This window comes from Astyanax mexicanus, chromosome 16 (assembly GCF_023375975.1).
Source record: "Astyanax mexicanus isolate ESR-SI-001 chromosome 16, AstMex3_surface, whole genome shotgun sequence".
Lineage (NCBI taxonomy): Eukaryota > Metazoa > Chordata > Actinopteri > Characiformes > Acestrorhamphidae > Astyanax > Astyanax mexicanus.
The window spans coordinates 9383987-9411010 of NC_064423.1; the positions used below are offsets into that span (position 1 = coordinate 9383987).

At 37.3% G+C, this 27024-nt stretch overlaps 1 protein-coding gene and 1 long non-coding RNA gene across 3 annotated transcripts in view; one reads left to right on the top strand and one right to left on the bottom strand.

Annotated features, from left to right (window-relative positions):
- The window catches only part of LOC125782198 (uncharacterized), a 374822-nt gene that overhangs the window by 82073 nt on the left and 265725 nt on the right, over window positions 1–27024 (top strand). The window lies entirely within an intron of this gene.
- On the bottom strand, window positions 611–26711 carry clpxa (caseinolytic mitochondrial matrix peptidase chaperone subunit Xa). 2 transcript variants are annotated; one of them, XM_007260222.4, is made up of 14 exons: window positions 26396–26711; window positions 24643–24794; window positions 21948–22065; window positions 19186–19340; window positions 18274–18436; window positions 15981–16022; window positions 13096–13272; window positions 10685–10849; window positions 9360–9448; window positions 9010–9174; window positions 6408–6710; window positions 5710–5802; window positions 5520–5626; window positions 611–2532 (listed from the first exon to the last, which is right to left on the bottom strand). In XM_007260222.4, the coding sequence occupies exons 1-14, from the start codon at window positions 26448–26450 to the stop codon at window positions 2442–2444; spliced, it is 1875 nt and encodes a 624-aa protein (XP_007260284.1). In that variant the 5' UTR covers window positions 26451–26711; the 3' UTR covers window positions 611–2441. The 2 variants fall into 2 exon arrangements, with proteins under 2 accessions (XP_007260284.1, XP_007260285.1); XM_007260223.4 differs by lacking the exon at window positions 15981–16022 and having other exon boundaries at window positions 26396–26710.

Below are 27024 nucleotides of genomic sequence, written 5' to 3' on the forward strand. Positions count from 1 at the left end.
GCACTGGGTGATGTATGGGTTTAGGGGTGGTGCAGAATTAAAATCTGATTGGGGTGAGCTGTGTGCCTCTGATAGCTTTGAGACTCAGAAGTTGAACTTCACCAGGGGATAGACTGATTTGCATATTGTGAGTGTCTGTGAACCAAAGTATGCAGACACATCATCCTCAGTTTAAGTTTATGAAATGTTTCTAAACATTTTCACAACTTTAAAGGAACACGTTTCAGCTACTAATGAAAAAAATGATTTTAGGTTTAATGCCTCTTTAATCAATGTGTATGTGTCTTCTTAACTTGCTTGCTCAATAAAATATTGTATATAATTTGTGGGGGGCAGGCGGCCCCTATTTAAATGTGGGAGACTCCCTTAACTTCCGTGTCAGGTGGGATCTCTGCTGTCCTCTCAGATATCCGTACCTCCATGGATGCATTTTTCGAATGGTGTCCTACCCAGTCAGCCTGCTGTAGCCCTTAGCCTTTTTACCCTTGCTTCTTTATTCTCCAAAACTACCCATTGCCTTTATTGTCTGGTGCACTATTAATGTACTCATTAAGCGCAAGTGATATTTGATTAATAAAAGAACATTGTGGAATAAATGAATCCAAAGCCAGAGAGTTAAGGACAGCTTTATTAACCCATATCATTTTACAAGAAAGCCTACAAAAGAACAGAGGAATGGGATCTGTCTGCTTAACATCCCAGAATAAATACGTTGATCTAGGACCAATAAATCAAAATCAGTTCTGTAACATAACTGATTTAATTAATTCTGAAACAAAAAAGATCACCACCAGGCTGCACATAATAACCAAATTGCTGATATTGTATTATATTATGTATTGAAAGTACACAATTAGCAAACAATATATTGTGCAGCTTTAGTAATTATCATAATGATTAGAGCAAAAATGGGAGGTGATCCTAGATCAAAGATTTTTCTGAAAAATCTGTACACATGATCCCAGCTGTAAAATAGTTGAAGTTCTTTAAAAAGTCTGTCACAATTTGTCAGTCCATTTGAACACATTCAAAAACAGTGCCTCCACCATGTTTGACTTCAACCTATCTTGTGCTTCTTCCTACTCAAGCTTATCTTGGTTTCATCTTACTACAGAATCTGTGCAGGTTTTTTTGAAGAGGTTTTTAATCAGTTTGATCTGTTCTTTCTGTTCTTGAATGTTATCAGAGGTTTAAAATAAACCAATCTGACTCAGACAATCCATGATGGTGCGTATACACAGAAAATCAGTCTACACAGAAAAAGCTACACCTATTAAAAACATATCTTAAGAGAAGGTTTCCCAGTCAGAAGGAGAGATGAGTGTTGTGTAATTCACAAAAGTGGGATGTGAATTACACAACATGCAATGTGAAAGAGGAAAATGTGAGCAGCGAGAGATACAAGGTGCGTAATTGGAGGAATTCTCAAAGAATACTGATGGGAAATCTAGCTAATGCAGCAGCTTATAATTCCATTTCAGGAGGGTCCAGTATGGTTTGTGATATCCCTCATTCTACTCGTCTTTTATCTGCCAGTGTTAGTAGGTGTGTTTGAGCAGGACTGGACATCAGTGTATCAGCCCTCCAAGACCAGATCTGAAGAACCTTGGTCTAACAGGTTAGAGTAACAAGACTATGCTCATGTTTAAGCTCCTTAAGGACCAACCAATCAGCAGCGTTCTGGAACAGTTATTGTTCTAAACCAGTCCATTAAAAGACAAACAAACCCATGCACAAAACTAATGCAGCATGAAGGGTAATACAGACAGCAGCAGATAAATAGAGGACTATAAAACTCTATTACAAAGTTGTTTTGTTAAGAACTACTTCCGGTGTGTCACAAATATGCTCACTCAGATTTCATGAGGAGTTTCCCTGTCAAGTAAAAGCTAAAGGAGTATAATGAAACAAAACAAGTACCTCAGTGGATAAATCTCAACAGATTTACACTGTAGAGTGGAACATTGTGTCCAGAACTTTTTTTTATATTATAACACTCTGAGCAGAAAAAGAAAACGGTTATTCAACATTATAACAAAGAGGAAGATGTGATCTTTATCCTCTTATCTCCATTCAAACCAATGAAAGCAAACAGCTCATAAAAATCTAAACATATGTTTATAAAGGAATAAAATATTTTTTTACATTCACTATTAACAGTCACTCACTGGGAGGCATAGTTCATAGATTACATTTGGTTTAAACATGTTTTTCGTCTAAATCATTTGTCCATAAGTATAATTCAGGATAAGTGAAAACTCCACACTGTGACTTACAGGTGAATCAGTCATTAGTACAGATCATTCAGGGCTACATACATCAGTGTGTACATGTATGTGTGTAAATGGACCCATGGTGAATCATTACTTACTTAATAAACTGAAATAAAAAAATTATTCATCATTTGGAGCTTAAATAAGAAGTTTTTTTGTTGGCTGGTTTTAATTCTTGGCTGCATCAACCTGCCTGGTCCAGTTCTCTTCCTCCATTCCAGAGTCATATTCCTCCTCTGCTGCTTCTTTTGCTGGTGCTCTGCAAAATATACACACAACATTTTAAATATTAATACACCAACATGTTAATAATTGAAATGTAAAATAAAATGTATATAATAATCTTATTATAATTCAAATCAGAAAGGAAAATAAACACAAAATCAACCAAATTGTCCACAGTCACCTAAATAAATTGCTCCTTTCACACAAAGCTCTTGTATCTCTAAAATTGCAAAACTTGCAAAGAAAATCTTTATTTATATATATACAGTTGTGGTCAAAAGTTTACATACACTTGTAAAAAAACATAATGTTATGGCTGTCTTGAGTTTTCAATAAGTTCTACAACTCTTATTTTTCTGTGATAGAGTGATCGGAACACATACATGTTTGTCACAAAAAACAGTCATAAAATTTGGTTCTTTCATAAATTTATTATGGGTCTGCTGAAAATGTCACCAAATCTGCTGGGTCAAAAATATACATACAGCAACAAAATTTGTCAATTTTGGTGATGTAGCGAGTTGTGTCAATCAAATTAGCTTCATGTCATGGCCTCTTCACTTCTTGTAAGTGATTCTGATTGACTACAGCTGTTGACTTCTCATGAGCCCATTTAAATAGGGCTCATTTGACCCAGTGATTAGACTCAGCTACAAAAGCTACAATGGGAAAGTCAAAGGAACTCAGTGTGGATCTGAAAAAGCGAATTATTGACTTGAACAAGTCAGGGAAGTCACTTGGAGCCATTTCAAAGCAGCTACAGGTCCCAAGAGCAACTGTGCAGACAATTATACGCAAGTATAAAGTGCATGGAACAGTTGTGTCACTGCCACGATCAGGAAGAAAACGCAAGCTATCACATGCTGCCGAGAGGAGATTGGTCAGGATGGTCAAGAGTCAACCAAGAATCACCAAGAAGCAGGTCTGCAAGGATTTGGAAGCTGATGGAACACAGGTGTCAGTCTCCACAGTCAAGCGTGTTTTACATCGCCATGGACTGAGAGGCTGCCGTGCAAGAAAGAAGCCCTTGCTCCAGAAAAGGCACCTTAAGACTCGGCTGAAGTTTGCTGCTGATCACATGGACAAAGATAAAAGTTCTCTGGTCAGACGAAACAAAAATTGAGCTGTTTGGCCACAACACCCAGCAATATGTTTGGAGGAGAAAAGGTGAGGCCTTTAATCCCAGGAACACCATGCCTACTGTCAAGCATGGTGGTGGTAGTATTATGCTCTGGGGATGTTTTGCTGCCAGTGGAACTGGTTCTTTGCAGAAAGTAAATGGGATAATGAAGAAGGAGGATTACCTCCAAATTCTGCAGGAAAACTTAAAACCATCAGCCCGAAGGTTGGGTCTTGGGCGCAGTTGGGTGTTCCAACAAGACAATGACCCAAAACACACATCAAAAGTGGTAAAGGAATGGCTAAACCAGGCTAGAATTAAGGTTTTAGAATGGCCTTCCCAAAGTCCTGACTTAAACCCCATTGAGAACATGTGGACAGTGCTAAAGAAACGGGTTCATGCAAGAAAACCATCACATTTAGCTGAACTGCACCAATTCTGTCAAGAAGAGTGGTCAAACATTCGACCTGAAGCTTGCCAGGAGCTTGTGGATGGCTACCAAAAGCGCCTAGTTGCCGTGAAAATGGCCAAGGGACATGTAACCAAATACTAATGTTGCTGTATGTATATTTTTGACCCAGCAGATTTGGTGACATTTTCAGCAGACCCATAATAAATTTATGAAAGAACCAAATTTTATGACTGTTTTTTGTGACAAACATGTATGTGTTCCGATCACTCTATCACAGAAAAATAAGAGTTGTAGAACTTATTGAAAACTCAAGACAGCCATAACATTATGTTTTTTTACAAGTGTATGTAAACTTTTGACCACAACTGTATATATATATATATATATATATATATATATATATATATATATATATATATATATATATATACCATGATCATAAAAGTGTCAAGTGTTTAAACACTCACACCTGTATAAGTTGAGATGTAAACTTGAGTAAATCCAGTCTCACGTGTATCAGAAATACGCCATAGAAATCATGCATTACCATCCACAGTGGACAGCACAGTGATTGGTAAAGATCATGACCGGCAGCTAGACATCTAGCTAGAACTGTTTGCATAAAAAGACAAGGGACTCTTAAAGAAAATCACATCCACATTGAATGCAGGAGACACTCAATGTACAGGTGCATCTAAAAAAAATATTAGAATATCATTGGAAATGTAATTTATTTCAGTTATACTGTTTAAAATGTGAAACTTATATAGACATATTACACACAGAGTGCTCTATTTTAAGCATTTATTTATTTTATTGTTGATTATGACTTACAGCCAATGAAAACCCAAAAATCAGTTTCTCAGAAAATTTGAATATTATATAAGACCAATTGGTAGCCACAATCAATGATGGTTTGGAGAGCCATGTCATCTGCTGGTGGAGATGTGGATTTCATTTTCCAGCAGGACTTGGCACATTGCACACACAAAATTGCCATTGGCTATTTGTGGCGTACACTTGGTTTTATATATCCAGACAGAGCAAAGTTGTTCAAAGGTTGTAGCACAATAAGGGAAATATCAAGCTACATATGTATTAAATTAGGTGTTTGAGTTAAGTTCTTCTTTTCCAAAAAGGTCTTTTAATTTTATTTTCTTGTAACTTATGGTTATAGGCAGGGCGACCGTCATAGAAGCCATGTATTACCACCCACAGTAGACAGTGTAGTAAATGGTAAGGATCATGACTGGCAGCTAGAAACCTGTATAAACAGACAACTGACTCCGGCAGAAAATCAGTGTATAATTACTGCATGAATTCAACACAGTATTTTGGAAACACTATATTCCTTTTGACCACAAGGCTGTATTACACCACTAGGATTTTGCTTACTTCCTTAAGTAGCGTCATTAAGCAAAACTGTATGCAGGAAATAAGGAAATGGAAGTCTATTAATACAACAATCACAATGAACAGGATCTCTCACCTTGCGTAATGAGGCTCTGTTTTTCCATGAACTACCTCCCTGTTTATCTCCACAGCTACAATATCTGAGTGTGGCACTTCAAACATGGGGTCCAGCAGCAGTTTCTCCTGTTAGAAGACAAAAACATGAATCAAAAAGGGACCCCAGTGAAGAAGTGTGAAACACTATTAAAACCCATTACATTTCTCACCATTATAGAGCGAAGCCCTCGAGCACCTGTCTTCCGTTCCAGCGCCATTCGGGCAATCGCTCGCAGGGCATCAGGGGTTACAGTCAGGTCACACTGAAAAAGTGGAGAAGAACTTCAGAGAAAAAGTCAGAGGGCTCCTTGTCTGAAAGCCGTGGTTTCCAACTGGAGAAACCTCTGTCCTGCACTTTTATTGTTTATCCTGCTCTAAAACATCTGATCCAGCTACTCAGCTACTCAACTACAAAGCTCTTCCTGAGTTGATGGGGTGGGAGAGATGGGAACTAGGGCCTAGACTAAATCACATTTACTTTAAAAGTACAAAGTAGTCATGCAATAGAAAAACAATAAATCCTGTATATAGGAAAATTATGTATCTAGATGAATCAATAATCGTTTTATATTCTCATCGCAGACCTCTGTATTATAATCAAACTGAATAAGGTGCCTAGAGATTCCCACCCCTTGTAGAGATAAGATATAAAACACTTCTGTCCATATAATGTATTTTAGCAACACAAATGATTAAAACACTATTATAAATTTACAAACTAATTTATAAACTAATTAGAATATTCCAAAATTTATTCAGCAGCTAAATCACAACCTTCAGTGTGCCACACTTTACATGTGCTGTTACAGTGCTGGGCACAAGCTCTCCAGAACCTCATGTGAAGAACCCAAAAGTTGATGTTCCTTACCTTATCCATACCGAAGAGGGCCTGGTACTGTGGTACTACAGCATTTCGAGGTTCAGTCAGAATGCGAACAAGTGTGTCTTCATCCAGGCTGTGCAGCGGTACCACCACAGGCAGACGACCCACAAATTCCGGGATCATGCCAAACTCGATCAGGTCACGCGCCTCCACGAGTTTTAGGAGCCGATCTTTCTCCTCGATCTCGGCCACTGCGTCCACCTCGCCTCCTGTGATGTTGGCCACGTCGGCTGCTGCTGCTGCCCGTCGTCCCTTACCCAGGTTAGATGGTGTACCAAAGCCCAGGTACTATAAATAGGAATAGAATAGGTAGCATAGAGTTAAGTACTAAGCCATAATTATACAAACCCCTAAATAGCTTTCTAATGACGGCCCTTCTAATGAATGCACTGAGCGACATAAGTTCTGAATGGGACTGTTCTTTTTAAACCTGCTCCCACTTGTTTTAGTCCTGTTACCACCCGCTCCCACCAAAAAACGCTTGTTTTAATCCCGCATTTGCCTGCCACATACACATTTCTGCCGCTCCCGTCCTGTGGTCCCAATATGAATTAATTTGTTCAATATGAATTAATTGTGTTTGAAATGTACTAATATATTTATTAAAACAGCAATAAAGAGCTGGATAGCGCCGTCCTGTTTTTTTGTCAAAAACACAAGCTGTCAGGTGAGTTAGAAAAACTGAAATGGTCGAGCGCCCCCTGCTGTTTGGTTGCAGAAAGCTGTGTAATCCCACCCATCCCTATAGGTTTCAATGGTAAAACAGACAACTTCAATCACGCTTTTTTCCAGTATACTGTAATTGTACCTCCATTATTTAAATGCAGCAGCTAGTGTAACCTCTGCTTATATTGTTAAATTTTTATATCCCCACAGAATTCATATTTTAAAACGTTATTCAGCTCTATTCAAAAAAGAGTGGTTATTGTAAAAGGGCTGGGTTACACCTAGCCGGGGTGGGACCAATGACTGTATGGGCGGGACCATAGACTGTGTGAGCTCTGTGGAGGCAGCCCTCAGGGGCAGGTTTATTCAAATGAGTAGGCTGTCTCTCCACAGTCTTTCTCCATTGCAGCCAGATCAAGATTCTTGTAGAAGAGGTGGATTTAAATGAATAAATATATGCATCATTGTTGTTGTTAATACTACTGATTAATATGTTGTTTTCCTTCTGTTCATTATAATAATAATTACTGCGTGATTATTATAATTATCTAGACAATTTATTAATTTGTAGGATTTTCCTATGTATATATATGTGATTCCGCCTCTGTATCGCCTGGATGGATTAAACTCCTGCCAATAACAAAATAAATTCAGTCCTGCACTGCAAGAGATTCTGACCGATGCAGACATTAACACACACACACACACAACCAATAGAATGGACCTATTGGTATCATGCATAATGCACCAAATCCTCACAGCAATGCTCAGAAATCTTTCAGAAACCCCTCCTCAGACTGCAGAGACAGTAAATCTAATAAAAACAGATCAAACTCACTTTTAATTCAAAACAAGGAAGTAAGAGATTCTGTTAACAACGAATTATGCTTTCTTTAGGTTCTCAATTGTCACCCCCTATTTCCCTATTCCTGTTTACACTGATAACACTGCAACCCTCAAACACCTGCTCCTTGTTTGTAAGTCAATTATATGATAATTTGAAATCCCAACCAAAGTGTCGACCATCTGACAACCATTAACTCCCTCGATGATACCCAAAGAGCCCTCACTATATCTTCCACATACCCCTCCCTAAAGTCCTATCCTTCCTCCTCCTGCACCCCCAGTGTTCAAAGCTGTTTCTAAAGTATGTAAAGTCCTACTAAGATGTCTTAAGCCCTATCTGGACGGGATTTGTTTATCAGGGGGTCCTGGGGTAATTTTCTCTTTTATGGGGGGTCTGCTGTGATTTTTTTCCTGTCCTCAGACGTCCTCTAAAAAATTTACAGGCTGAATTATCTAGTGTTATTCGCTGAACTCTGTGGTCCCCCGGTAATTTTAGTTCCATCCGGACGCACATCTCAGAGTTTCGTCACCTTGCGTTTAATAGAATAGCTATTTGTCCACTGCCAGGCACCATAATTACACGTTTAAATGGAGATCCATGTAAATACAAAAGCCAGTGGAAATGAAGGAGCTACTAAACGTGATGAGAGGGGAAAGGGGAGAAGAAAAAAAAAAAAACAACTCACTGGTCCTCCTGTTTTTTCAATTGCAGTCCGAATGCAAGACTTTAATCGCTAAGAAATGTGAAATATTTTTCACAGTTGTCCCCCTGAGAAACTAATCCCATCCAAATAGGGCTTTACTCAGTCAGATAGAGTAGAGAGAAGAGAAAAACAACACCCAACTAAGCTGTGCCCATGTACGTATAAGTCTGTCTGCATAAGATTACACTCAAGTCAACTCTGAAGTTCTGACTCCTGATTCCTGAAGGATGACTTTCTAACAGAACAGACTGTTTCAATACTTTTGCCCACATAGTGTATAGAATGCATTACACAGTGGATCTGAAATACAACCACTAAAAATTATCGGCAAGCCTACTGGGCAGGTTAACAAGGTAACAATGAAAACGAACCTTCTCATTCTTTCTTCTGCTGATGATGCGATCCAGTCCATTAAAAGCACCAGAAGCAACAAACAAGATGTTCGTAGTGTCGACTTGCACCGTCTCACCCCTTAACTTGCGTGTGTTTTTCTCAGGAACATTCACTATTGTGCCTTCCAGGAGTTTAAGTAAACCCTGAAATGAAAATAATGCATAACAGTTCATAACAGTCACCTTTTTTAAACAAGTTGTTAGTTTTTTTACATTAACAATAGGACTTAATCCATTAAGCTGCAGATTTTATAATGCATCTATAGAGCTAAAAAAAAAGTTTAAGCTTTATGTTCATTCAGTGCAGGAGAGTGGCTCTAATGACTAACCTGCTGAACTCCTTCTCCACCCACGTCTCTTAACTGATGGATTCCAGGCACGCTGCCAATTTTGTCCACTTCATCCAAGAAAACAATGCCTGTGAATTAAACAGCTGATGTAAGATCACCCACATTACACAAACACCTTTTACATCACCGCAAAAACAGTAATTAAAGCAATGAAACATGACAGGGAACGCTATATGACATTGGCACTGATTGTCATAGATCAATACACCAGTGTCAATTGCTAGCTGGGTTTCCCTACAGTTGTTCTGCACAATGACAAGTTATGGCACAATGCACAAGTTATGCACAATGACAGAATTTTAGCAGGAAAATATAAATAAGTTGTGACTCTATGCATCATAAATATACAAATAAACTTCAGGTAAATGTAGGTTCTTTTTGGGAATCATCTTTACAGACAGTAGTCAGGCAGAACAAGCAGTTGCATATCTAATGAGGGCTGAAATTTCTGGGACCACTGTTGCACCAGACAGTTCCTACAGCTTGATATGTCACGGTTTAACTGAAGAACATTTTTCCATTGTATGCACAACAATTAGCAAAAATGAGTAAAAAAGTTTTATAAATTAAATATTTAGTTTTCATTCCCATTGTGATTAACTTGCTACGCTTTGAAATAAAATAGTGAAAAGGGATGCATCAATAGACATTTTTGGGGCAACATTTTGAAGTAAGTTTCACTTTTTTAATCACTTTTTTGTTTTGGATGTTTGAAGACTTTGAGTGGACGGTAGTCTACCTTAACGTCAAAGTACTACGTGCATCATTAAACTGGCACCACAGATTCTCACAAAGTACTTCATGATTTGCGGTTTGCTGAGCTGCTGGTGTTTAGACCGTTGCGTTCTCTACTCACACGTTGTCTATTCATTTGCTTGTGCCATCTACTGTGCTGTGAATCTGGGACTGAATATATATAACTCAGACTTGAGTGATGAAGTTGTCTTTTGGTCAGTGCACTCTATGTACTCTACGTATGTAGCAACATACTTGTCTGGGGCCTTGTTAGTAAGTACAAGTACATTAGCATGTTATCGGGTGAAGGCATGGAGGCCCTGCAGATGAGCAGCAATAGCGTACATTGGGCCTGCATGAATGTCAAATAGAATTCATTTTGTATAATTACTGTATAACTGTTTTGATATGGCTGATTGCTATTGTTAGTGCTGGCATTGTTGTTACGTTCTGTGTATACAGTATTTGGTTGATAAACAATTAAAGGGTGTGTCGTTACCATGCATTTAAGAATAATCATTAAGAAATGTGATCAAGTGTTTTCCAAAAATAATCCCTTTGCATCTTACCCTGTTGAGCTTTCTCAATGACATAGTTGGCGTCCTGCAGTAGTTTAGCGATGACTGACTCAATATCCTCTCCCACATATCCAGCCTGTGTGAGGGTAGTGCAGTCACAGATCGCAAAAGGGACATCCAGGCATTTGGCTAAAGTTTGGGCCAAAAGGGTTTTTCCTGCAAAACAAATGTTAAAGACTCAATTTCACAGCTTTGTTCAATATCTCATGTCTCACTTTTTAGGGCATTTAGCGAAACAAACAACAGTAAAAAGTACACATACACCCGCACACAAAGTCACATGCAAAAGTTTTGGCAACCCTAGTCAATTTCTCAAGTTTCTATTTAAACTCAGCAAATTAACAGTATTTTTAAAGAAGCAGGATAGGGGTGCCCAAATGTTTGCATGCTAATATTTATTTACACTGACATAACAAATTTTATGGGACATGGGTCTAGAATCATGTTTCATGAAAGCTAAAAAATATTGCACTGACTGCAGGATATGTGTGTTTGGCTTTCTGTCAGACACTGCTTTACTGTTGCCACAAACAGTTTTAGCCAGAAATTGCTTGTCATGATCATCACTACCCACCTTTTATGATTAATTAATATAAATAGATAGTCCCATCCATCTGGCACCCAGTGTAAGGACTGGCTTGATATCCAGTAAGTCACGTTACCATGAGCACACACCACAATTTATACAGGTGTGGACAGAACCAAGGAGCCCACCCCACCCCAGTTAACAGTTTATGATCTACAGTTGTATGAAAAAGTTTGGGCATCCCTGATAATTTTCATGATTTTTCTTTATAAATCATTGGTTGCTGGGATCAGCAATTTTAGTTAAATATATCAAATAGCAGATGAAAACAGTAATAGTTGAGAATAGGATTTACAGAAAGTGTGCAAAAATATGCAGGTGCATAAATTATGCACCCCTGTCTTTTATTGATTTTAATACCTTTATCACTAATTACTGGAATACAAATTTAGTTTGGTAAGCTCATTGACCCTTAACCTACAAACACAGGTGAATCCAATTACAAGAAAGTGTTAAGGATCCAATTGCAAGTTTTTCTCCTCTTTGCATCTTTTCTAAAGAGCGGCAACATGGGAGCCTCAAAACACAACTCTCATATGACCTGAAAACAAAGATTGTTCAACATCATGGTTTAAGAGGAAGGACACAAAAAGCTCCAATCTCAGAGAGTTCAGCTGCAGTTTCCACTGTGAGGAACAGAGTGAGGAAATGGAAGATCACAGACACAGTTCTAGTTAAGACCTGAAGTGTCAGAACAAGAAAAATCTCAGATAAGCAGAGGAGAAGGATGGTGAGAACAGTCAGAGTCAACCCACAGACCAGCTCCAAAGACCTACATCATCATCTTGCTTCAGATGTAGTCACGGTGCATCGTTTAACTATTCAGCGCACTTTACACAAGGAGAGGCTGTATGGGAAAGTAATGCAGAAAAAGCCTTTTCTGAGCACACGCCACAAACAGAGTCGCTTGAGGTATGCTCATTTAGACAAACCAGCTTTATTTTTGAATAAGGTTCTGTGGACTGATAAAACTAAAATTTAATTATTTGGAGGATGATATGCATGGTGGAAAAAGAACACAGCATTCCAAGACAAACACTTAACTGCTCCCTACAGTAAAAGTTGGTGGTGGTCCCATCATGCTGTGGGGCTGTGTGGTCAGTGCAGGTACTGGGAATCTTGTTAAAGTTGAGGGTTGCATAGATTCCAGTCAACAGTTCAAGAATCAGTGAGAAAGCAAAAGTTGCACCGGGGCTGGAACAAGTACAAAATTCTGGAATGATCATCTCAGTCCCCAGACCTGAATATTATTGAAAATCTGTGGTGTGATTTAAAGCGGGCTGTTCAGAAACCATCAAACCTGACTGAACTGGAGATGTTTTTTAAAGAAGAATAATCCAAAATACCTTCAACCAGAAGACAGACTCCCATTGGAAGCAATAAAAGGGTTTAGAGGCTGTTATTTCTGCAAAAGAATGCTCTACTAAATATTAGTTACTTTTCTGTTGGTGTGCCCCAATTTATGAACCTGCCTAATTTTGTTTAAAGAATTATTGCACACTTTCTGTAAATCCTAAACTAAACTTAATTTCACTCAAATATCAGTGTTTATGTGCTACATGAAATATTTAACTGAAATTGGGCAATGAGACAACATGGCAATGCTATTGTGATGGACACACATTTTGTGACTCATAATTATCACAGAGCATTCAGATCCAAAGTCTGGAATGTTTTACTGGTGCGTTACCACATTACCCACCCCTACTGTAGCACACTACATGTTCTCCCAGTGTTTTTTTCAGTCACTGCATGCACTAGTCTAACCCCCTCTTCCAGGAGCTACACTGTGAGAAAATTAGGAGTTCAGTCAGACCAGAGCCGGTGGGGCCCAGCAGTACGATGTTGCTCTTCTCCAGTTTGATGTCGGTGTGGTTGGAGTCCAGCACCTCTCCTCCTCTCCGTTCCTGAGGAGGCTGCTGGTTCACCTGCTGCTGCATGGAGGCTCCCAAGGCGCTACCATGGGGGCTGATCCCTGCGATCTGCAGCAGCTCTGGAACAAGCACAGCAGACAAAATAAAATACAAAAATCAGACATGACTGTAAAAATAAAACTTCAGAGGATAGTGTTCACTAGAATATTATTTTTTAGGTTTTATTTTGTCAACGACCTTAGAAAGTAATGCAAGCTTACACTGCGGATACATCATAAATCAATCATTCAAATTATTATTATGCATTTCTCATTATTAGATTACATTGGGACATCACTTATCCCACTATAAAAAAAAGGCAGGTCTAAAGATAATAGTGTGTAGGAAATATATTGTATTGCAGTGTTATTGGACAAAATTATTATTTTTTTTCCCTGAAAAGATTGGTTTTAGTTTATTTAGTGTTTCGTTGAAACCCCGCCCACTAGACAGCTGTGTTGTACTGTCATTAGATCATTCTGTTATAATTTGATAAAAGTAAACTTTTTTTCATTCAGATTTTCTAAATATGATATAAAAAATAAACAATTACAGTACATTGTTCATAATTCAGCAATATAGTGAACTGTAAGCCCTGTAAAGTGATAAACACCATAGTCAAATTCTTGCTATATATAACAAAATAAAGCATAAATCCAATGCATTTTCCAATGCTTTGTATTGGGAGGAACTTGGATCAGATTAAATATATTTCAATATACTGTGATACGGTAAGCAATGTATTTTACTCCAATTGCTAAAAAGTATAACACAGAATAAAACATAGTGTAAAAAATCTGAGTAAAAGACCAAAAAAAAGTTTTATAATAATCTTCATTTTTAAATAAAAAATTGCTATTACATTAAAAACTGAAGAATTGCAAAATATAAGTTCACACATATGAGAAATGGCTCCTACTTATACTAATAAAGGTATATGCACACCAGCACGTAGAGTGTGAACTGGGACACACTTTGAAAAGACGGAAGGAGTGACAGGCAAAAAAAAATTGATTACGTCAACAATGTCCATGCCCAGCAAAACAAAAAAACAAAACAAAACAAACAAATAAAAAATAAAAGAAATAGATAAGGCATAAATTTCAATCTGACTTACTGAAGAAATTAAACATTATTAAAATTTTAATTATAAAAAGACTGAAAAGGATTTTTTTTTATTCAGACAGTTGTCATAAATTAAAGAGGACAAAAAAAACAACAACACACACACATACTGCAGAACTCTGTAACTCTGGCTGAACGATATGTCCAAAACTAAGATTACAAAACATGTCTTAATTTTGGTTGATAGAATATCATTCCAATATCAAAAAACTGGTTATCAGTAACTACAAAATTCTCAAAATTTAATTTGCCAATTCATGTAATGCACCCTTTAAGGAATGTCAGTAACACATCCTGAAAATAATGTTTATTTTAAATACATAAATACATTTAAAAATAATACACTGCTTAATGAAACGCTTTCTACTGCAATATAAACTATATGTACATAGCAATATTTAATTATTTTAATAATAATAAAAAAATGTTTTTCCTTGAACATCTAGGTCCTCTATTGCTAACGTACTTTCATTATTTTAAAGTAGCAACTTTATCTTTTATTTCAACTTTGCCCAGTCTTCAACTGTCTTTAAGGACATCTAGCACTGCTAAGCTTTTGATAATAGCTTTCTTCACTCTGTGCTCTATATATCAGGTGTTTGTAAAGCCAAAAACATAAGTCTACTCTCTTTCTGCTTATGTGCTCCTTCATAGGTTTTTAAGTTTTTAATATTTAAAAAAATAAAATAAAGAACATACATTAATGAACCTGTGTGTCCAAAACTTTGTTTGGTACTGTATGTGGAACTAATCATTTTAACCAGGGTTAACAGGCAACAAGACAAAAGCTGTCGTCACTGCAGTCGTTCACATGAACAAACCCAGTGAGATTAACCAGCAAGACTGAACCAAAGGCATATAAAGGGATTTCCTGTGGTAAAAAGCACAGCAAACATCACCTGAATGAACGTGTGTGATGAGTAAAGGGAAATAGAAACGACTACTAGAATGACTGGTGTATAGAAAGCAAAAACCAAGTATATAATCAGTATGAATTTCCTGAAAAGCCTCAATTACCTTAAACGATCTGTTCAAATTTCCAGAGAGAAAAACAAATCAGCTCCCCCATGAATTACATTCAGAGTACATTCTGATCTGATCTCTGCAGCAAACAATACATTACTTGTACAGTGAGTGAACCTGTGGCCTGGTTACGTGATGATAAATACTTTCCAACTTCCCGGTATTCATTTAGAAAAGCATGCACTAAAGCTGACGTTGCTCAAGGATTGCGTAACACAATTCCAGAGTGAAAGGAGGTCAATAGGACACCCTCTCCAGCTTGAAAGCGGGAGCTGATGGGCTGTGAGCACATTAGTCTTTTGCACTCATTCAATGTCTGTAACTCATGAAACTCCCTAAATTTCATCCCACAAAAAACTCCTAAAACACCCCCTTTACAAAAAACAGGAGAAAGAAAATGAAAATGAAATTTCCAAACAAAAATGACAGAATGGAAGACAGACAACCACATACAAACAGTTCTTTGGCATTTGTACAACAAGTCAACTCATGAATCCAATCAAATAAACAAATAATCAAATCATCAGAAAAACAGAAAAGGAGGAGGTTGATTTCTAGCAGGTTTGGAAAAAAAATGTAAAAAAGCATAAGAAAAGCAAAAATGATATAAAAAGTTATGGACATCAACAAAAACACTTACTTGTGAATCTGTACTCATCCTCCCGACGTCTTAGCTCTAGCTCTATAGAAAAAGTAGGAGATTTACAATGACATCACTACTATTACCACTACATTGTGCACATTGTTGGTCAGTAAAGCTTGTATTAACTTAAATATTGTACAAATGCCAAATCACAACACACACACACATGGTTCCTGAAAGGGAAAATCAATTAGATCAGACTGTGGGGAGAAATGTAGCCAGTTATGGGAAGCAACACATTATGAGTGTCAGGCAAAATTATTTATAATAAATTTTGACAGACAGTCTCTCTCTCTTTCTCTTTTTTGACTGGCAACTTCATTAACACCACCTCCTTGATTCTACACTCGCTGCGTATTTTAATCTTCTTCATAATCCATTGATCATAAAGGAGATCTTTCTATAATTACAGACTGTTCTACTGTATCTGTTTTCACTGCATGCTTTATTATCCTCCTTTCACCCTGTTTCTCAGCGGTCAGGACTGGGGATGGTGTGTGGTAATGTGTGTGTGTTGTACTGGTTCAAGTGGATTAGACACAGAAGTGCTGCTGGAGCTTTTAAATACCTTAGAGTCACTGCAGAACTGTCCACCAACCAGAAATACAGAGACAGTGTCCTGAAGGCAATGTTTTGTGATGGCTGATGAAGGAGTAGATGATACCTAATAGAGTGAAGGACAGTGAGTGAACACAAGTGTTTAAAAACTCCAGCAGCCCCAACTGCTGTGTCTGATCCACTCTTACACCAGTGCAACACACACTGGTGCTGAGAATAATGAGCCACCACCCACATAAAAGTTATTGCTCTAAATTAATAGTTACAGCTCTGTGGTGATCTATTCTGTGGAGTCCTGACCACTGAGGAACAGGGTAATAGAAGCATAGTAAAGTATGCAGCGTGTAAAGTATGCTCAGTGGAGCTGATAAAATGGATAATGAGTGTAGAAAGAAGGTGGTGGTTAAATAATAAAGTGTCTGGTAAATAGTTGCTCTGTTAAATGTTATGTTTGCAATGTCTTACATGATTCAAAGATTACATCAACCCTGATAAAGTGGCATTATTGGCTCCCAACCAGCTACAAACCAGTGAAAGAGAAGTCAACTAATCACAAAGCTCCAAACAAATCTGGTGCTATATCGAAAAAACTAGGCAATTTATCAGACCCTTAGTCAAATCTGTTGTAACACCACAAACACCATTCATGTGCAACGGTTTAGTAACCTTGACAGTGACTGACCTTAACAATTTACTTCAGCACTTTTCAACCTAATCTGCTGCATCTGCAGTAAACAGCTGATAATCACTGGGTTTCCTCAGACAGTACAGGAGGAGAGCTGTTTGCTGTAAACAGCCTTTATATAGAAGACACTGAGAACAAGATTTCACACCAGTACACTCTATTCTAATGTGTTCAGAGTAAGCATGAAAAATATCTTTTAACAGTTACATTATAATAATGTTTTTATAGATATATTTTGTAGTGTATTTCTGCTTTTATTAATGTTTTAACACACAAAACTATCAAACTAGGTCATTTGTAGTTAGGGTTGGAGGTGAATACTTACTCAGAACAATGTGGACCTCACTTACAAAGAGATATTTTTTAGGGTAAGGTTGGTTTTAAAAAATAATGGTGCAACAAATGAGCATTTTATTTGGTGCCACATAAAACCCTTTTGCATCCTTAACATAAGCCAGGGGATTTTTACAAATGTAAAAAATATGTTTATTGATTTTTTTTATTTTTAGAGAAACTGTATATACTGTCCATAAAAAATGCTTTTAATAGATTCTGGAGCATAACTGTCGGGATTTGATTACACTGATTACATAAGAGATTAGCGTTAGTGAGGACAGGATGTCATCCCTAACTCATCCTAAAAGTACTGGATGAAGCAACATCATTTCAGAGATAACAGTTCCACTGCTTCACAACTCAATAAAAATTAGCACCCTTATTTGTTCAAAGTGTAAATTTTCTGCTACTATTACTATGCTGTTATACGTTCACACCCAAACAGTTTTGTGACTTCCTTCTCCATGCCTGGGTAAATGCAAGCTTTTACCCTTTTTAATGGTGGAAAAGGTTCTGTGACATACCTGATTAGCCTGAACCTTGACTTCTTAATAATCAAAATGGCCAGATTAATCACAATTACTTACTGGAGAAGACACTCATATGTTACAGATGCAGAAGATTGGGTTGATAACACAATAGTATCTCTTTAATGACCAGGTAAATGAAGAGATGCAGATGTTTGTACATCAATAGGTATCTGATACAAACCTCTGGGTGTGAGAGAGCCCTGCTTCTCCACCTCCACCTGCTGCTGTCTGGAGCCTGCTGGCATGTTGTTATAAATGCGCTTGTAGTGATTGTACACAGCCACTGAAAGCACCTTCTTTGCGTGGGCCTGGCCCACAACATATTTGTCCAGGTAGGCATAGATCTAATAAAGAAAGAAAAGAGGTACAGCGTAAAACATGTTTTCAATCAAAAGAAAATGTAAAAAAAATATTAGGTTAATTCATAACAATATTCCGTGATTAATCGTGGCTTAATTATCGACTTATCACACAACATATAGACATAACCTACATTTCTGCTGACCTCAATATGTTCTATTGTATCTAACTTAGCAAGAAGAGCCTATTAAATGTAAATGAACTGGAATGTCAACTTGGCTTAAAAGAGTACTTTTATAATATGTATTTAGCATATTTACTACTTTATTCCAATATCAGTTCATTATTTTAAAATTCATTGCTTTTTGAAAGTAATGTGTAAATACATTATTACGCTACTATATTATCATTATATCAGTGGCATAAGTAGTGATAAAATTATATTATTTATTAACATTATTTTTTAAGACAAATATATTTTCCAAAGAAAACAGTTATCATGCCAAACCTACATGTGTTCTTTTTTCTTTCTTTTTTTTAATACAGATTTTCATTCATTCTGCTACCTTTTTACTGCTACATAAATTAAACGGCCTAAATTCATGAGTTTTGCTTTTTTCTGTGTAAATTATTCTGTTTTTATTCTGCCAAAAGTTATTTTTCTTTGTTGCCTTTTTTTAAGCCGAACAGTTTAGGTTGCCAAATATTTGGTAATTACTAAACTAAAATCAGAAGCACCAACTGCAGTAACAGCAGTTGAAGCCAGCAGTGAATAGTTAGTATGAAACAGTACCTTCTTAGGAGGAGGGGGTGGTTTCTGTTGGAAGGCCAGCTTCATAGCTTCAGCAGCTGATTCAGGATCTTTACTCAGACTCTTCTTAGTGTCAGTTTCTGACAGCACCACGAAAAAGTGATGGCATTTTTCACATTTGACAAACCTAGTTGAGGCTGACAGAGAAACAGATGATCCAACATGTTATGCATGTAATGATTTTACACACCAGATCAAGATTTGACAATAAAAAATGTCCTTCAGAATCAATGCCTAAGGTCTACAAGATTGTATCTGATTTGGTAGTAAAATTGTGCACAATGGTACAAGCCTGTTTGTCCAGTTCAATAATTCCTAGAAACATCAAAAGCAGTGAAACAGTCCAGAAAAACAACCAAGACTGAGCGTCAGTAATTACTAGAGGAACACCACCTCTGGAAGAAGCTGCCAGTAGTTATGCAAGAGGTTTATTTTTAGTTACAAAACTGTTTGTCCAGTGTACAGACTGACATTCCACATGGACAAACTGTCCACAAGGCCAAATGACACAATAGCAATGAGGAATGAGGGTCACAGTGGAAATTTAACATGTTGCAACACGGTTTACTACACCTGATCATGTACTGTACACTATATGGATAAAAGTAAAAGGGCACCTGCCTACAGCGTCTTCCATTCTTTTAATTAAGGTACTAAAACAACAGTTTATCTTGCTTTTGTTGGAGCAACTGTCTATGGTCCAGGAAAGATTTCTCCTAGTTTTTGAGCACCACTGTGAGGAGTTTTCCTCATCTCATCCTCAACTTCAATGCTTTATACCATATAAAATCAACGGAAAACTCAGAAGACTTAATTACTACTCAAATCTACCAAGTTTAACAGTAAGTGTGATCTAAAGGGGTAAAAAGTCCCCCCGAACTAAGCTGGGAAGCAGTGAAATTGGGTTCTAGTATCTAGCATCTACAGGTGCTGGTCAACGAATTAGAATAATTTGAAATAGTGCAATCATGAAATTCTTTGAATGCATTTTTTGTGCAGAAAGCAAATCAGGTGTTCACTGCACCTGTCCTACTCGTTAGACTAATCACAGAACTCATTACCTGGAAAAAAATTTGCTCAGCTGAGCTTTCCAAAAGGCCCATTTAGGCCATTTAACTGTGACACTGTTGTTTTATTGAATTAGAATAATGGAGAAACCGTTTCATTGAATTAGAATAAATGCTCGAATTTTTGTTTTCTGTGAAAAGTGTTCACTGTGCAGTATAAAGTCAGGGTTGAGTAGAATTTCTAAGTTGTAAAATCAATCATGGGTAAGCAGCGCGACCTCTCAACCGGAATAGTGGCTCAAATTCAAGCCCTTCGCCAACAAGGCTTGACCCAAACTAAAATTGCTGAGCAGCTCGGCATCAGCCAGTCTTCCGTCTGCAAAGCTCTCAAGAAAAACTGCAGCAAGCGCACCAACTGTTCCGGCGTCCGAAAAACTTCTGCTCGCGACAACAAGCAGCTGAGAAAGATCGCAGTCAGCAACCGGTTCAAGTCCACTTCCGAGCTCACCGACTTGTGGAACAAGCAGACCGGCGCTGACGTCTCCAGATCAACCACTTACCGTCGTCTGCGCGAACTCGGCTTCAAATCTCGCGTTCCAGCAGTAAAACCGATGCTGAACAAGAAACAAATGGAGAAACGGCTGAAGTGGGCCAAAGAACACGGCGAGTGGACTGCTGAAGACTGGCAGAAAGTGGTCTTCAGTGACGAATCACGCTTCTGCATCTCCTTCGGTGACCAAGGTCCTCGTGTCTGGCGTCGTGGTGGCGAAACCTACAACCACGAGTGCGTGAAAAGATCCGTCAAGTTTCCCCAGAGCGTTATGGTCTGGGGATGCATGTCCGCTCGAGGTGTAGGGAAACTCTGCTTCCTCAAGAAGACTGTCAATGCTGCCGTATATCAAGATGTTCTGGAAACGTTCCTGATTCCGACTGTTGAGGAACAGTTCGGCGAAGAAGACTTCATATTTCAACAGGATCTTGCACCGGCTCATGCGGCAAAGTCGACCAAAGATTGGTTCACTAAAAAACAGCTTGAAGTTTTGGCATGGCCGGCCAACTCGCCTGACCTCAATGTCATTGAAAGCCTTTGGGCCATCGTCAAGCGGAAAATTCGCGACAGAAAGCCTACTACGCTGGACCAACTGAAGCAGAACATCGCCACTGCCTGGGAAGCTGTGAGTGCGGAAACTTGCGACAAGCTGGTCAAATCGATGCCGCGGAGACTTCAGGCAGTCATACAAGCCAAGGGGGCAGCCACAAAATACTGAGAAAGTGATGATTGTAATTATAATAAAAATTATTCTAATTCAATGAAACGGTTTCTCCATTATTCTAATTCAATAAAACAACAGTGTCACAGTTAAATGGCCTAAATGGGCCTTTTGGAAAGCTCAGCTGAGCAAATTTTTTTCCAGGTAACGAGTTCTGTGATTAGTCTAACGAGTAGGACAGGTGCGGTGAACACCTGATTTGCTTTCTGCACAAAAAATGCATTCAAAGAATTTCATGATTGCACTATTTCAAATAATTCTAATTCGTTGACCAGCACCTGTAGTATAAAGCCCTCCTACAAGTAGTAGGAGTAGAGGCTATTACAGCAAGAAGGGAGGGGCAGGGGTGTCACATTCTCTACTAATACAAGCCATTTTAAAGAAACATTAGATAAGATGAGATATCTACAAACTAAAGAACATTTGACATTAAAAGAGACAATAAAAGAATGAATACAATCCTCACAGACAAATGTTTCCACGTGTGTGCAGGGATCTCCGCATTTAGGGCAACGAAGCTGACTACCGCCTTTCCCTGAAGCACCAGAACTGGATCTTTTTCCACTTCCTTCACCGACAGATTTCTGAGAAGGAAAAGTGCATGTTACTTCCTATTAAACCTTCATTGAAAACCATGTCCAAAACACACAGAAGAAGGCTGAGATAACAGATCAAATTACATCACAAGCTCGCAGCCTGGAGTGACGCAAGAAGACTGCTGGGAGTGTGGTAGTAGAAGCTGTTCCTAATATTAGAGTAGTGTTGTGCCTCAGTGAGCCCAAAGTGATTAATAAAAAGGAATCTGCAAGTGCCTTTGTGTTGTGTCCAGAGTTAAAAAATATGAATATTATAATGTTATATAAAAAAACATGTTACTTTAATCTATATGTTTTTACTTTTATTTTAATTTTTTATAAAGGTCTGTGTAATGTTTAGTGAAGTTTTCTCAGAACTCACAGAGTCCCAGGGTGGTTGTACTTTATTTGTTTTATCCTATTTTTTTAGACATTGGAAACCCAATGTCTGCTCTTAATAATAAAAAGTTAGTTGTGATAGTATTATTATGCTAGTATATTAATACTGTGGCACACTGTCTTAAAGCTCCTTTGGGAGCCCAGAAGCAGGAAAAAAGCTTTTTCTATAGTGGCGCTTTACAATGACCATATTATCGTTTATCGCAATATTTTCCGGGATAATATATTGTCCTGAAAATGTTGTTATCGTGACAGGCTTAATACTGATCAACGTTCATATGCATTTTACGTACAACATTTTTATATGGCTGTCCTTTAGACTGCGACAAAATTAAAAGATCAAAAATATTTCTACAAAATGATTGGAATATTTTTTTCACCCACACTGACTTCCATTGAAAGTGAAGATTTTTCCATTACCTGTAAAGGTAGTCACTTCAGAGACTTTAGAATTTATTATGAGATAAGGATTTTTTTTTTTAATTAACAGCCATACAGTGCAGAAAAAGAGCCAAGAAATTAATTATATATATATATATATATATATATATATATATATATATATATATATATATATATATATATACTGTTAGTAATACTAAATAACTAAATATAGAAGAATAATAAGAATAATAAGAATAAGAATATTAACAATTACAAAATTGTAAGAGTGAGATATAGAGTTTGCTCACTGTTTTAGCACAATTTGGTCTGGTTAAAATGGACTCTGGTTTGTTTGTGCCCTTTGTGCAGTTTGATTGAGCAGGTGTAAAAACAGTAATCGCACTCGGGTGCAAATCAAAACACCTGCTAGTGGAGGTGGTCTCGGTTCGGTCCCAAACAAACTCTGGAGCGGTTCACTTGAGGTGAGAACGTGATCTGGTCTGTATCTGATCCAGCTATTAAATATACTATTTTTATTTGAGCTTTAACTGCTGATAAGGTGCAGTTTAATCTGTTATATTTGTCTGATAACAGTAATTACCACAGCTATTAAACTCTGCTACATGCTGTTTACATGCACAATTAATGTGATAACTTGGTCACCAAGTTACGTCGCGCGCACGTAACAACAACGTTATTTGGTTAGCTGGGTGTGCTGCAGTTCTGCACTCGCAGCTGCACGATTTCATTTACTAAGTGTACATCTGCGGTAGGGGTGGGCGATATGGCCCTAAAATAATACCACGATATTTCATGGTATTTTTGCAATAACAATACTCTTGGAGATATGACAAAACACTTTTAAATAAAATATTTCAAAAATACACTATACACTGCAAGGAAAATATATATATATATTACAGATATATTATAGATATACTGGAACTGGCACACAAAATCTTCTTGCTATATTTACTTTCTTGCTCCTGCACCAGACAGTCTGACCAATCAGAGGAGACAATGTGCTTGCGTGGTTTATAGGTGAGCATTTTGCTGAGTTTAGATTTATGCCTGTGTGAAACCAAACCAAACAGAGGGAGAAAATGCTCCAAGTAAACAAACTTATCAACTGATCAACTAGACTATAGTAACCAACTACAGGTGTGGAAATGCCCTAACATTGCATTAGGCTATGTTGAATGTGTTGCGGTGCACATATAACTGCATTTACACAAACATGTCAAAGGTCATGGGATAGCACTATGTAATTACATTCAAGTAATGTTATCTCAGGAGACAGCTTGAGAACACTTACAACTGTATAAATTGTGAGGTTTTATCTTGTGAGTAAGGCTGAACACTGGCCAGTGTGCTCACAGCAAGGCAATGTGAATTATCAGAGCTAGATTGCACCAAATAGACAACACATTCTAATTTGGAAGTTGTTTAGACACGTATTAATACTTTATCCAAAGAGTCACTTGTGTATGATCTAGAAAACCTGAACTTATTGTAAACAGCACAATAAGTGTGTGATCACATCCACATTTAAGGCACAATAGAAATGTCTTATAATTTTGGGCATGTCAGTGTAATTAGCTCTGTCCACTGTCAAAATGTTGAAATGGTATTGCTAAGGGAATAAAAGAACATGTTCATAAGAAAACTTAAATTTGCTAAACAACATAACATTTTATTTTACCCATGCTTGCCAACCTGTTGCACATCCAGACAAAGACAATTTTAATAATTTCTTATCCCATTAAGCATAGGGATTTATTAAAGAAATAAACACAGAACTACCTTTCCACCATCTCCATCCTTCATCCCATCCTTGGATGCATAGTACACACAGGTCTCTGAGAAAGATCTCACAGGGACTTTATGGGTCAAACGAATTTCATGAGATCCTGTTCGGCTAAGAGAAAACAGCTGTACTCTTGATCCATGTATTCCTAGACAAAACATAGAAAATAATTTTAGTGACTCTCACACACACAGTAATGTAGGATGACCATATGTACTTATTTTTAAGTATGAAAAATAATCTAAATTGCGTAAAATATCTGAGAGTTCTTGTTTGTTTTCTCTGCCACACCTGGTCTACATGAAGCTGCATCTACACACAATCAGGTTAAACTGCTTAACACAACATTCAACTGACCACAGCCTAAACAAACAAACTAAATATACACAAACACACTTTGCATTTGAAATAATTAATTTAATCAATCTCACACTTAGTTACAGGCCTAACTTAGGCCTAAGTGAAGCCCCTCCGCCACTTAATCCCAACCACGGTGAATGCAAGTGCATCTCAAAATTCCTTTTATTAAAAAAAAACAAACAAACAGGTAGCTCAAAATATGAGAAAAATTGTAGAGTTACAGTCAGTTCAGTTTAAAGCCTTTAAATAATACTTATTAAAGTCAAACTCACTGTTCAGTGTAGATGTTTTACTACTTCTTGATTTATCAATTCCTTTTTTATTTGATACACTGTTACCTTACATAAACAAACCATTCGCTTTATTCAACAGTACGCTCCTTGGATTAAATTAATTACTGTCTCAATTTAACGAAAGCACCCAACTCCAAACCAAGGGAAATATTGAAAGAAAAAATATTTAACCAAAGCAGAGGTTTATTATACTAAGGAAATGATTTATTGAACTGAAGAAATAACTTATTAAATTAAAGGAACAATTTATTTAAGTGAAGGAGTGATTTATTAAGCTAAGGGAACGATTTATTAAATTGAAGGAGTGATTTATTAAATAAAAAGACAACAATATTTTAAATTGAGGAAACAATTCACTAAAAATGAAAGAAACAAACTTATTAAAACGGAGAAAACGATTAATTAAACCTGGAAAACATTTTATTAAACTGAGGAAATAATTTATTAAACCGAGGAAACGATTCATTATTTTAGGGCAACAGTTCATTAGTCTGAGGAAACGATTCATTAAACCGAGGAAACAACTTATTAAACTCAGGGGAAAAAATAATTAAATTATTTAGCTAGCTAATAAACTAAGGGAGTTATAAGGGAATAAATAACTGAAGGGTTTATTAAACTAAGGAATAATTTAGCTATTAAACTGATTGTTTATATGATGTAATGGATTGTTAAATTAAGTGAACGACTTTAAAAAAATTACTAACTTACACTGTTAAACCGATTTAGATATGTCTGTAAGTTAAATAGTAGCAATTTGGTGTATCAACATTCATACTTCAGCTGCTCCGTTGTTTAGCCGGTAGCTAACGTTAGCTAGGTTGGTTAAATGTCTGTCAGGTAGGTTAGGTTAGCTAGCTTTGGCTAACCGGGTATTAACTCCCCTGTACTCTAAAAAACATGCCTTACAACTACAATACTCAACAGTTTATTAGAAGTACATATCCAGTGTTTAGAGAACTTTCCATGTTGACCAAAAAATAAGCTTATTTTTTATTTTATCTCCTAGCTAGTGTTAGCTAGCCCACAGTCCAGGTCTGTGCTAAGCTAACGCTAGAGCTAAAGTTTTAGCAGCATAATAAAGTGTGTCTCTTACCTTTATGAGCTGAGTTTATGAAGAGTCTCGCTGCTGAGGTGCAGGCACAAGACATGGTTTCCTGCCTTAGCTAACTTCTTCTAGTTCAGCTGGAGTAAATAGCAGCTCAGCAGTGAAATACCGGAATATAATAAACAGCAGATATTCTAACCTGCTCCCCAGCTGTATACCATCACCACCATTCAGTTAGCTGCTGAACTCGCTAAAGCTAGCGGACCTGAGCGTTGAACAACTAGTGCAGGTCCACTGCTGCCCTCCTTAGTCCGTTGGGGTGAAATGAAAATGTCAGGAGTTGAAGGAAAGAGAACGTCAGCCTGCTCTGAGGGACACCGACCCAGGTGACTGGAGGGGAGGTTTAGAGCTGCTGTGGGTTGTGGCCAGATGACGCCAGATTATTACAGTACAGGAGATTTTGAATAACCTGAAATACCCCCAGAAATACAGGCCAGCTATTAAAAACCTATGTTTTTTCACTAGTAATTACATCAGCTGTAACGTTATGTATTGTACAATAGAAAAAAAAAATATTGTACAATAGTCATCCCCGGAAGAATATTATAGCCATCAACATCATTGTAATGGTATTCTGTCTACATATGCTATGTTAGTATTCATTTACATGGAAGCTT